This window comes from Herpailurus yagouaroundi, unplaced genomic scaffold, assembly GCF_014898765.1.
Source record: "Herpailurus yagouaroundi ecotype Mexico unplaced genomic scaffold, PumYag 29, whole genome shotgun sequence".
NCBI classification, from domain to species: Eukaryota; Metazoa; Chordata; class Mammalia; order Carnivora; family Felidae; genus Herpailurus; species Herpailurus yagouaroundi.
The window spans coordinates 103750680-103762438 of NW_024412377.1; the positions used below are offsets into that span (position 1 = coordinate 103750680).

The following is an 11759-nucleotide window of genomic DNA, read 5'->3' on the forward strand; positions in this document are numbered from 1 at the left end:
AGATATAGATGAATATAAAAATTAACGTAGTGGAAAAAATAGCTTATTAAGTCCATCACGCTTATTAATCATTCAATTCACAAAAGGGGATCTTCTATTAAAATAAGGAACATTAACTGGTTATGCTCCATTAAATACTACAGATATTATTCCTCCAAATGATGCCTAACATAAAAACAGAAACCTAGTAGGAACAGTCAAATGTGATTTTTCTCCCTTACCTTCTCTTTTCTCAATTCTTCTTTTAACATTTCTCTTAGTTTCTGGGCTTTATATATTCGGTATCTGTCTGAACATGGCTGTTTCTCTTTTGTTGAAATGGGCTTTGGCTGTGGAACTTCTTGATTAACTGTAGATAAGGGATGAGATTCTGAAGGAACACTGACACCAGGCTTAACCAGAGTAGTACTTGATATTCGTTTTCTTCTCTGTGAAACAGCAGAGGAAGACTTACTGGATTCTTCAACATAATTCTCATTGTCAGTCTTTCCATCACTGTCAAAATTAAAAAAAAAAAAAAAGGATACCATGGATCTTTCATATTCTAGTTTTAAAAACTAGCCTGGTAAAAATCTAAACCAGTAAAATCTCATTATTAAACAATCAACGACTTGAGATATACATTATTCATGACAGATTCCAATAAAAACTTTGTTTACTAAAATTTTTATTTTTTTTAAATTTTTTTTTAAAGTGTATTTATTTTTGAGACATAGACAGAGTGTGAGTGGAGGAGGGGCAGATAGAGAGGGAGACACAGAATCCAAAGCAGGTTCCAGGCTCTGAGCTGTCAGCACAGAGCCCGACGCGGGGCTCGAACTCGTGAACCACAAGGTCATGACCTGAGCCGAAGTTGGACGCTCAACCGACTGAGCCACCCAGGCGCCCCTTTACTAAAATTTTAACAGATACATAAATTCTAACAAAGACTGCTGATCTTTTTCAAACGTCAAGTCCCTTAGTGCATTAGAACATATAAGTTTATGCTCATCCTAACTCATTCAAGAAAAACAAAAGGCCAAGTTACAAATTAAAACTCTATTACCCCACTTTGAATCACTATATAACTGACAATTGTTTATTTTTTTTGAAGTTTTTTTTTTAATCTTTATTAATTTTTGAGAGAGACAGAGGGACAGCGGGGGAGGGGCAGAGAGAAAGGGAGACACAGAATCTGAAGCAGGCTCCAGGCTCTGAGCTGTCAGCACAGAGCCCAATGCGGGGCTCTAACTCACGGACCGTGAGATCATGACCTGAGATGAAGTCGGGTGCTTAACCGACAGAGCCACCCAGGTGCCCCGACAATTATTTTTTTAAAAACTAAGTTTATAATCTATATTGACATCCCTCTACCTGATCTAAATTATAAATTACTTTATCAACCTGAGATGAGTCAAACCAAACATACAAAACATCAAATTTCTAAAACATCTCTACTACAGTATTTGAGAATATACATTGAGCGACATTAATCAAATCAAATACTGTTTGAGGCAGAAATCATTCCTCTTTCGTCTGGTATGAATACTTACACAGCTATCAAACTCCTAACTTAAAAAAGTACTTGGTCACTCCAAAATACATATTAGATATGGTTCAGATTGGATATACACATTTCAGGAATGGCCTGAAAGCAAATTAAGTCAAGAAGAGAGAGGGTGTAAAAATTAAAAGCAGTCCACATTTTTCATGTTATTAGTTTTATGTAAAAGTAGAAAATGCCTAAACCTATAGGATAACCTTTCCAGGTTATTTGCAGGATAGCTCCATGTTTTTAATTTTTTTTTTTTTTTTTTTTTTTTTTAGTAATCTCTACACCCAACATAGGGCCCAAACTTGTGACACCGAGATCAGGCTTTGTAATGATAAGTGCATCTGTGCATTTCATTCAATTATGTTGAATCGTTGAGGACAAAACATACACCCTATAGATTTTTACAGCTGCAAAGACCCACAAAATAAGAAAACACATAGTAAAAAAAAAAAAAAAAAAAAAAAATTCAAATATACTCCCTAAATGCCAACTCTAAGAAAGCAAATATTCCCAACCTCTAATGTCTCAAGACTACAGAATCAGAGTAATTTATTAAATTATCAATCATCATCCATCTGTATGAAGTTAACAGGACCTCTGCAAGCTTTATTAACAGTGACTGTTACTTGTATTTCTTTTTTGAGAAGGAATTTTGAAAAAATATTCATATAAGAAACATGGATATTACTAAGTATCAGTAAGCTGGCAAAATAACATCCTATACCCAGCACCAGTTCAGGCCAACAGAGGAAGTTAGGCCAAAAAGAAAAGGATAAAATTTTCACCTTCTGGTTAGAGCATACAAACAATTTACACCATCTCACTGTCATTTAATAGGATCCATTTTTATTGGTTTCCTCGCATATGTATCACAGAAACAGAGACCATTAGTAGCCCAACATGGCTTAATTTTAACTACTTTGTTATTTACTACCATTGCTTTTATTTTAAAAAGGTAACTTTTTGTAGACAACTATCCTGCCATGTCCTATTCAAGAGTTTGTCAGTTTTTTCTAAACTCCACAATACCTTGACTCTCCAAATCAGAGAATATTATTTCCATTTTACAGATAAGCAAATTCTGCCTGGGCAAAGTCTGATAAACTCTTAAATTACGAAAAAAATCCTGGGGCGCCTGGGCGGCTAAGTCGGTTAAAGAGTCCCACTTAGGCTCAGGTAACGATCTCACGGTTTGTGAGTTCGAGCCCCTGCGTTGGGCTCTGTGCTTGTGAGGTCCAGCCGGGTGTTGGACTCTGTGCTGACATCTCAGAGGCTGCTTCAGATTCTGTGTCTCCCTCTCTCCCTGCCCCTCTCCCGCTCTTTCAAAAATAAACAAACATTAAATTTAAAAAAAAATTTAAAGGAAAAAAAAAATCCTGACTCCAAATGTGGTATTAGCACATGCTTTTTCCCTTCAGAAAACATGGCCAGTATAAAGGGGCACGCCCTGGAATCAAACCAAGTAGCCATATCTCCTCCCCATTGACACAACTCAGCATAACCAATGTAACACTGGTCTTTTAAGACTACATAAATGTTTTTTTTGAAAATCTAAAGAAGTACCTACCCCTGCAAAGTGCTCCAGAAGGAAGAAAAAAAAAAAAAAAAAACTACGGCAAAGTAATCTAAGCTGTCTAACATCACCACGTGTAAATTTCACGTCAAGACTGTTACACCTGGACTCTTCTCACCACCACTTGAAGACAAGATTCCCACCCGGAGAAACTACAGACCTTTAACAAAATCCACATGTGCCACACCCTGTGGCCAGAGTGACAAACTGCAGTTTGGAGTAGGTTCATAGAGTCTCAACTGTAAGACTCAATGCAAGCGACAGAATACTCCTAAAGTAAATTCATGGGGTCATATTCCGGGTGACAGGCCCAGAGAGGCGGGGCAGATGAAAATGCTCCTCTCTGCATGCTCTTACCTGCTCCTGGGAGGCTTTTCTTGCGGCTCCGTTCCCCCGAAATCCACCGGGGGCACATCTGTAGACTCCGCTGGCTTCGGGGAAGAAGCGGCTGCAGGATCCGGGGGCCTGGGAGCCTCTTGTCCACGTTGGGGGTTGGGAGCGGAGGAGCTCCTGGCGCCTACACCAGGCCTGACATTCGGCTTCACGCTAAGGCGTGCCCTGCGGAACATGGCGGAGCCAGGGGGCCCGGGGAGGCGGCCCCACGGCCGCTCTCAGCCCCGAGCCCCGGCTGCTGCCGGGAGAAGGAATTAAGAACTACGTCCTTTCCACACGGCCACACCACCAGCCCAGCGGGCAGCTACCGCAGGTTCACACCCCCACCACCTCCTCCTTCCTCCCGCCGCCGCCTCTTCTTCATGACCCTGCTAAGTTTCCCCCAGTACCTTGCTTCCCCGCCCTCGTAGGGCGCCGGAACTGATTACGCCATCAGCCAGCGCCTAGGAAAAGCGTAAGACGCACAGCGCCCGGAGCCATGGTAACTGTCAAACTACAGAGTTACTAGTGAACCGGAAATTGAGATGTTCCGTGGTCAGCTCTCCCCTCTCTCAGCGTCCCTAGGAGTTACAGAAACGAGTGAAAGGGGGCGCCTGGGTGGCGCAGTCGGTTAAGCGTCCGACTTCAGCCAGGTCACGATCTCGCGGTCCGTGAGTTCGAGCCCCGCGTCGGGCTCTGGGCTGATGGCTCAGAGCCTGGAGCCTGTTTCCCATTCTGTGTCTCCCTCTCTCCCTGCCCCTCGCCCGCTCATGTTCTGTCTCTCTCTGTCCCAAAAAAAAAAATAAATAAATAAACGTTAAAAAAAAAAAAACACGAGTGAAAGGAGGTAGTCAAGACCCTCTATAGACTTTTTATAAGACCCTTTTAAGACCCAAGACCCTTTATAAGACTATTAAAATCATGGGGCACCTGGCTAGCAGCTCAGTCGGAGGAGCCTGCCACTCTTGATACCAGGGCATGAGTTCGAACCTCATATTGGGGGTAGAGATTATGAAAAATAATTAAAAACTTGAAAAAGAAGAAGGTCTTGTAGAGTAGTGCCTGTTCGCCAGCACATCCCCAGGGCTTAGAAATTCTAAATTGAGTAGAACATAGATTACAAATTCAGGTATGAAGAAACTGGTAAATTATCTCCTGTAAGGGGAACTAGGTTTACGGGAAACATGTCATGGCATGAAGATCATTCACCGTATACCTTTGTATACTTTTTAATGTACGTGTTCAAAAAGTTTTATAGTTAAAACTATATAGTTATAGGGGTTCCAGGGTAGCACAGTCGGTTAGCATCCCACTTGGGCTCAGGTCATCATCTCCTGGCTGGTGAGTTTGAGTCCTGTGTAGGGATCTGTGCTGACAGCTCAGGGCCTGGGACCTGCTTCGAATATAGGTATCCCTCTTTCTCTGCCCCTCCCCCATTGGCACTCTGTGTCTACTCAAAAATAAACACTCTAAAAATTTAACTATATAGTTACATAGTAAATTAATATATGTATTCATAATCTGCTTCAGGAGGTAGCATTACAGCAATAAATAAGGTGTTCTGGGTTGGGGAGAAAAAATAAAACAAGTGAACAAGATTAAAAGTGTATTAAATGCATGAAAGAAATTTAAAGAGTATTATGAAAGAGATTATTGGGAGGCTGGCTTACTTTAGGTAATATGGTTAGGGAAGACTTATATGATTAGAAGAAAAATGTACACAGTATGGGCGAGCTTTTTAATTCCCTGACTCATTGCAACAGCCAGGCCCAACTTCCTTTTTCAAGAATAAAACTCTACAAGGACATCCTGCTATGTTAATGGCAAAAGAATAAAATCTTTAATTAATTAAAGAGGTTGCTATGTCATCCAGAAGAAGAAAGAGAAGCGTTTTTGAGAGTAAGAGGGATGAAAGCACGTTAGAGAGAAGAGATTCCTCTAAGACTGGAAAGAAAATGGAAGTCTGTGGATTCTGTAGGCTCCCTCCAGTAATCTGGGGAGGGAACACGACTTCAGATACACCTAAAGAAGGTCAAGAACTTGACAAAGAGCCCCCTACTGAAGATGTCTCGCGAATCTTGGAGCCACTACTAGGACCATTTAGCTTTGCCCAGTATATTCTGGTGTAAAGATATTGCCTTTCCCAAAATGTTATGTTCCATCTAAGAATCTAGGCCACTCCCACAATTCTGTAGGTAAGGCAATTAATAACAAGGATTTAATTTGTCATTACTATAAATAAGGAAGAGAATCAGATCTAATTTTATTATTAAATATAAAGTCTTAAGATATGTTACACAACCAAGATTGTGGAGTAAATTCTTAAAGGCATCAGAGTAATTTTAAAAGTCTTCAGTTTTCTCTAGCAGACACACCCAATATCTCTTGAGTATATCCCTACCATTCACAAAGTATATTTTCAACCGCAAAGAAAAAGGTCAATTACACTGTAAATTAAGACTACAAACACAAACAATAACACTTCCACTTACTTTCCAATCCCAAATTGCTTCCCTCCCTTCTTCACAAAGACCCAGGACACAAGTCAATCTTTTCCCCCTGCTCAATTTACTCCAGAAGAGGTTGTTTAAGTGGAATCAGATGCTTGGCTCATAAACAGTATTGAAGACAGGTGGGGTTTAGGGTGAGTGACAAGCACACAAGGCTCTCTGAGGGTAAAAGATTGATAATAGCTAACATTGAGTGCTAACATATACTGAACACTTCGTACTTCACATACATTAATTCAATTAATTAAAGAGGTACATTTACCTTCCCATTTAATATGGAAGCTTTACCGCAATGAAATAACACACCCAAGTTCACACATCTACTCATTGGTAGAGCTGGGCTTTCAACCAAGACATCCCATCTCCAGAGCTCCAAGTCTTCACCACTTTGTCCTACCTTCTGTAAAATAGGTGACTTTTAGGAGTTAAAATAAAAATTGTTGAAGCTTGGTCACATATACTTGAGAATGCATTGCAGTATTTTCCATACTGTTGTAGATGTTTGAAATTTTCCAACATAAAAGCCTTTATAAAAAGGTGATTTTAGGGTGTACAGAGTAACTCTACACGTTTGTTTGTAATAAGTAACGGGAGAGATGAAAAACGTAAGTATCAAACTAACCTCAGGCATCTTTGCACATGTTTCTAGCAATGGCAAATGCTCCACGGCTTTTACCCACGTTCCAAGGTTATTGTGAATAGGAGAGAAAACTGCATCCCCTGCTATTCCCTTCCTATCATACAACCCAAGCACAGAGCCATTAACCTAAAATTCCTTCGGTACTGTCCACCGCGACAAAGACAATGAGACTAAAAGGGAAATTAACAGATTTAAAGTCCATCTTCACTATAAATCTCACTTCTAAGAGTCCCTACCTGTTAGGACAGTCGCTCCTCGTTTCAGAGTCTCAATCTCCTCTTCCGCAGAATAGGAACAATGAAGCCTACTTACAGGTTTGGTGCTGAAATAAAAAAAGTATATAAAGAGCCAAAACTGTGTTTTGCATATTGAGTTAACCCTTAATAGGTTTTGTCCCCTTCCCGCTTCTGCAAGGAGATTAATGAATGCTAACGTTCTCGGTCTAAAAGTTAGATATAGTGGCGTTTGTTTTTGTCGTTACCAAAAAGAGGGCGCTGGCCAACCCCCAGGGCTCGGTACACAGTAGGGAAAATCCACAGACGCAGGACCTGCTTTCTAGACTCGACCAAATTTGCGTGACCGAGGGGACGCGAGCCCTGATTGAACTCCAGAAGCTGCCAGCCCGGGACCCACCGCGAGGACCGCCCCGCCTGCCCAGCGGCGCACGCGCAGTCAGCCTCCCGACTCGCGGGAGGCTGCGGTCCGGCCTCGGTGGGGCGGGGCGATGGAAGGAACAGAGGCGTAGCCCGGCTGAGGGCCGGCGCGGGCTCAGCCTTCAAGAGCCGCGGGAGGGGACGACCGCTGAGCGCGTTACGAGGCCGTTGCTTCTCCGAGTGGCTCTCTTTTGGGCTCGGTCGGGTGTCAGCATGGCCCGTGAGTATGCGGACGGGTGAGGGACGCGGCGGGGAGCGTCTGCAGAGGAAGCCGAGGTCCGTAGGCGCGGCTGGAGAGGAGGCGGGAGCCGGCTGATGTATCCCCTTAGGTCCGACGGCGCGGGGACCCCATTCTCTCAGCCCACCGAGGGAGAGGGACGGTTAGCTTCGGGCCCGCCTGAGAAGTGGGGCATGTGCCTGCCGGCCAAGTGCGAGTTTACAGGGTAAAGAACACCTCTCCGGAGGTGAGGTGTGTGAAGACGGCGGCCCCGGGACGGGTCTTGGTCAGAAAGTGGTTTATAGTTGGTCCTTAAGGTCCTAAGGCCTGAGAAGGGCAGGAAGCTCCGGTTGAGTCCCCTCCCTAGTTCTTTTGTTTGGCCCTTCCAGGTCATGTATCCCGAACCGCTGCGTTTACCTGCTTAACAGTGGAATTGTGATGGGCCAACTTGTGGAGCTGTGTTCCCTGTGTATCTATCCTTCTCTCCATACTCCTCAAAAGCTAGACCTTAATTTGGAACGTACTGACCCATATAGACACAGGAGTGGAATGCTGGCTATAAGTGATCCGGTATTTACATTAATTGAACACCTGAATTGGTAGGATAATGCTCTTAAGACTTGAAGTGTTTGTGTCTGAGCTTCTTCCTCGGCTACTATGAGAACTCTGTTCAGTGCAGTGCTCTGCTGGCCTGTTAGAAAGCTAACTTCAGATGCATGTAAATAAGAGTCTTTTAACGGAATTGGTATTAATTTTTGAGATGGGAAAAGAGCATGACTGTTTAACTTTGCAGGCGGAAATCAGCGAGAACTTGCCCGCCAGAAAAACATGAAGAAATCCCAGGAAATTAGCAAGGGCAAAAGAAAAGAGGATAGCTTGACTACCTCTCAGAGAAAGCAGAGGTAAGTGATACTAACCGAATTGTCAAATCTCTGAAGTTTTCCTTTTAAGAATGGAAAGAATTTTTTTTAAATCCTGGGTAGAACTAAGCTTGCTTAGTAGGGGTCACAGATGAACAGCTGTGCTGCACATGCTATAACTATTATGACTACAGTCATCCCAATCCCTGGATGAATCTTCTGCTTCCCCACCACAGCCATAAGAACTTCATTTAGCGAAGTAATGGAATGCCTCCCATATGAAAGACACTGTTACATGCTAGGGATACAACATTTCCGAAGCAGACCTCCGACTCAACCTTGTCAGGATGACAGGTGACTCAGTTACAGTGATAAATGTTATGAAAGAGACACAAAAAAGTGTGTAGCTATATTCATTTCTGAAGATCCATTGGGTTGGAGAAAATGCAGGTCCACAGCCTTGATATGTAATTATGTAATAAATAATAGAAAATTAATTGTAACTTTGTAATAATACAGAAATACTCTCAGAGCGCAGCTTAAAATTTCTCACCAAGAAGATGGCTTTAAATGATATGTGTATTTAAACCCTTGCAACTTCATCAATCTGCTGCCTTTTTACAGTAGTAAACAAATAGTTCACAATTGCACTGTAGTTACTTTGTTGTACTTTGGGGGTTTTGGGGGGTTTGTTTTGTTTTGTTTTTTAATGAAAGCCAGCGTGTGTTTTGGCTTAGCTTTGTAAAAGGTTTTATTCAGTAGGTTTCTTGCCCAGCACTGAGCCCAATGAGTCGTTTGAGATCAAGACCTGAGCTGAGATCAAGTCTGATGCTTAATAACTGAGCTACCCACGCACCCCAGTTTTTGTTGTTTTAATTAAGAATGGCTGAGGCCAGGAGATTCCTTAATTCTAGAACTCTCCAAGCAGAATTTGTTGAGAAAGTCAGTGCTTCCACAACTAGAAAGTTGGGTCTCTAAATTATTAGAGGTCTTTAATGTCAGTGTTTTAAATTCCCATTTAAGGGGAGCACGTGTAGGGTTGAGGTAGTATGTAAAGAGGAAGAACAAAGAGAAGCAGCCATCATTGCAAATAGGCATTCTGTTTTTAAGATGGTAACAAATAGTTTATTTCCCCACTGTTAGGCCTTCCGGAACACATAAAAGCATGGTATAATGGGAGACAAAAAAAAAAAAAACCTCTAATTTTGTCTATGTACAACTTGGAGGTCAGGTGAAGAAGTGACTGCACATGCTTTAGCAGGGCTTCTCTGTGGTCCTCAAGCCTGCACATTAGAAACACGTGGGAAGCCTTGAGTGTTACTAAAGCCTGTGCTTTAATTCCAGTCCTTCTTTAATTGGTTTGGGGCTGGGCATAACAGGTGCTCTGGATAAATTTTATTGTGTGTAAGTTAAACCTAACTTTAAAAATTTCCTCAGGTGATTCTGATGTGCACCTAGAGTTAAAGATCAGTGTTTTGGGGTGTCTGGCTGGCTCAGTCTGTGGACCATGCAGCTCTTGATCTCATGGTTATGAGTTGAAGCCCCACATTGGGCTGATTATCACTTGATGCTTTCCGTGGTATTAAAGTGATAAGGTTTGTCTTAAATTTCTCTTTAGTCACATTGGAGTAAAAGTGAACATAGTACCAATCAGTGAACCTGGAATTTTTAGTGAAGATGTCTAGATTTCTAGATCTAGTCTAGCTTGGTACAATAATAGTCACTGTTGAATTATTATCCACTTGTTAGCTCTGTTCTAGGTACTATGTACGTTCTACCTCTATTCATCACCCTGAGAAGGAATGTTAGCCTCAATGTATAGAACAGGAAACTGATGCTCTGAACTTCAGTAACATTACTGAGGTTACAACAAGCACAACAGAGCTTGGTTTCAAACAGAAAAGTAAATATTGCTTTTTTTTTTTCTTTGTAGGTGTGTTGTTTTTCCTTCATACTCATACATAAGCTTTTTGTATTTGTTTTTTAATGTTTATTTTTGAGAGAGCGCACAAGAGGGGGAGGGTAGAGAGAGGGAGATCCAGAATCCTAAGCAGGCTCCAGGCTCTGAGCTGTCTGCAACGAGCCTGATGCAGGGCTGGAACTCATGAACAGATAGTAGGTGTTGATTACAAGGTCATTAAATACATTTTTTTTAAATAAGGGTCTTGGGTTGACAACCAAGAGTAATTGCCATTATTCTGTATGTAGCTGCCTAAAGCCAGTATATACATTGGTAGCTATTCTATAGAACAACCCTGGTAAGTAGTGTTGTGATTTTGAAAGATCTTTGAGGTTACTTGCCCAAGACCATAACAACAGGGATGGTTTTCAAAATAAGATCCAGCTTCAAAGCCCTTCCATTCTTTTTCTTCTGTCTCCAAGAAAACAAAGACATGAATTTTTATATCTTCTTTTAAATTGTATCTTAATATGCTTAATGGGTTGTGTATAGAAAACAAGTGAGAATGTAAAATGAGTTTTTCTGTAACAACTTATAGCCTTTTCCCCTATTATAGGGACTCTGAGATAATGCAACAAAAGCAGAAGGCAGCTAATGAGAAGAAGTCTATGCAGACGAGAGAAAAATGATGACTATTTGGAAAACCTGGGTGCTACTGCCAACAAGGTGTATCATAAGCTCTGATTAAAATTTTGTGGAGTAAGCAGTCCTATGTTACAACATGTCCTTACAAAACTATTTAAACTTTACCTCTCAGCCTAACTTAGTGTGATGTTTCAGAACCATTCTTCAAAGAATAAAACAAAAGCTATGCATGAGACATATTGTTGAATGTTATTTTTTGTATCAGCAGTGAGCATTTATCGAACAGATAAAGTGATAAGCTAACATAATCTCTTTTAAATCTAGAATCTTTGTCATAAACTTAATGTAGGTCTTAAAGTCAACTTTATAATAAAAGGGAAGAGGGAGAGGAGAATCTCAAGCAGGGGCTCAGTCTCCCAAATCATGAGATCATGACTGGAACCAAAATCCAGAGTTTGACGTTAACCAACTGAACCACCCAGACACCCCATCCACAAAGATTCCTGATGGGTCTGATTTCTGAAATCCTATCTCCAGATTTTCTACATACTGATAATTCATGAATACAAAGCACTTGTTAGGCTCTGAGCTGTATCCTTTGTTTTTTGTTTTTTGTTTTTTTTTTCCATAATGAGTAGTTTCCATGTCTTTTTGTTTTCACAATTTTAATTTGAAAAAATTTTTAATTTTTTTTTAATTTACATCCAAGTTAGCGTATAGTGCAACAGTGATTTCAGGGGTAGATTGCTTAATGCCCCATTTGGACCATCCCACCTCCCACAATTCTTCCAGTAACCCTCCGATTTTTCTCCATATTAAAGAGTCTCTTCTGTTTTGTCCCCCTCCCTGTTTTTA

The 11759-nt window shown here is 41.3% G+C and overlaps 2 protein-coding genes across 2 annotated transcripts in view; one reads left to right on the forward strand and one right to left on the reverse strand.

Annotated features, from left to right (window-relative positions):
- BDP1 (BDP1 general transcription factor IIIB subunit) overlaps window positions 1-3840 on the reverse strand; it is a 90183-nt gene extending 86343 nt beyond the window's left edge. Inside the window, 2 exon segments of the mRNA XM_040451288.1 lie at window positions 222-495; window positions 3465-3840. Of these exon segments, the coding sequence (XP_040307222.1) occupies window positions 222-495; window positions 3465-3676 (486 nt within the window). The 5' untranslated portion in view covers window positions 3677-3840.
- SERF1B (small EDRK-rich factor 1B) lies at window positions 3675-11139 on the forward strand. Its single transcript, XM_040493263.1, has 4 exons — window positions 3675-3740; window positions 7118-7502; window positions 8293-8401; window positions 10876-11139. The coding sequence occupies exons 1-4, from the start codon at window positions 3675-3677 to the stop codon at window positions 10946-10948; spliced, it is 633 nt and encodes a 210-aa protein (XP_040349197.1). The 3' UTR covers window positions 10949-11139.
- The last annotated feature ends 620 nt before the right edge of the window (window positions 11140-11759 follow it).

Coding starts and splice junctions, on each gene's coding strand:
- SERF1B (XM_040493263.1), top strand. CDS start 3,675: ATGGCGGAGCCAGGGGGCCCGGGGAGGCGGCCCCACGGCCGCTCTCAG. Junction 3,741..7,117: donor AGCCCCGAGCCCCGGCTGCT/GCCGGGAGAAGG, acceptor GTTACCAAAAAG/AGGGCGCTGGCCAACCCCCA. Junction 8,402..10,875: donor ACCTCTCAGAGAAAGCAGAG/GTAAGTGATACT, acceptor CCCCTATTATAG/GGACTCTGAGATAATGCAAC.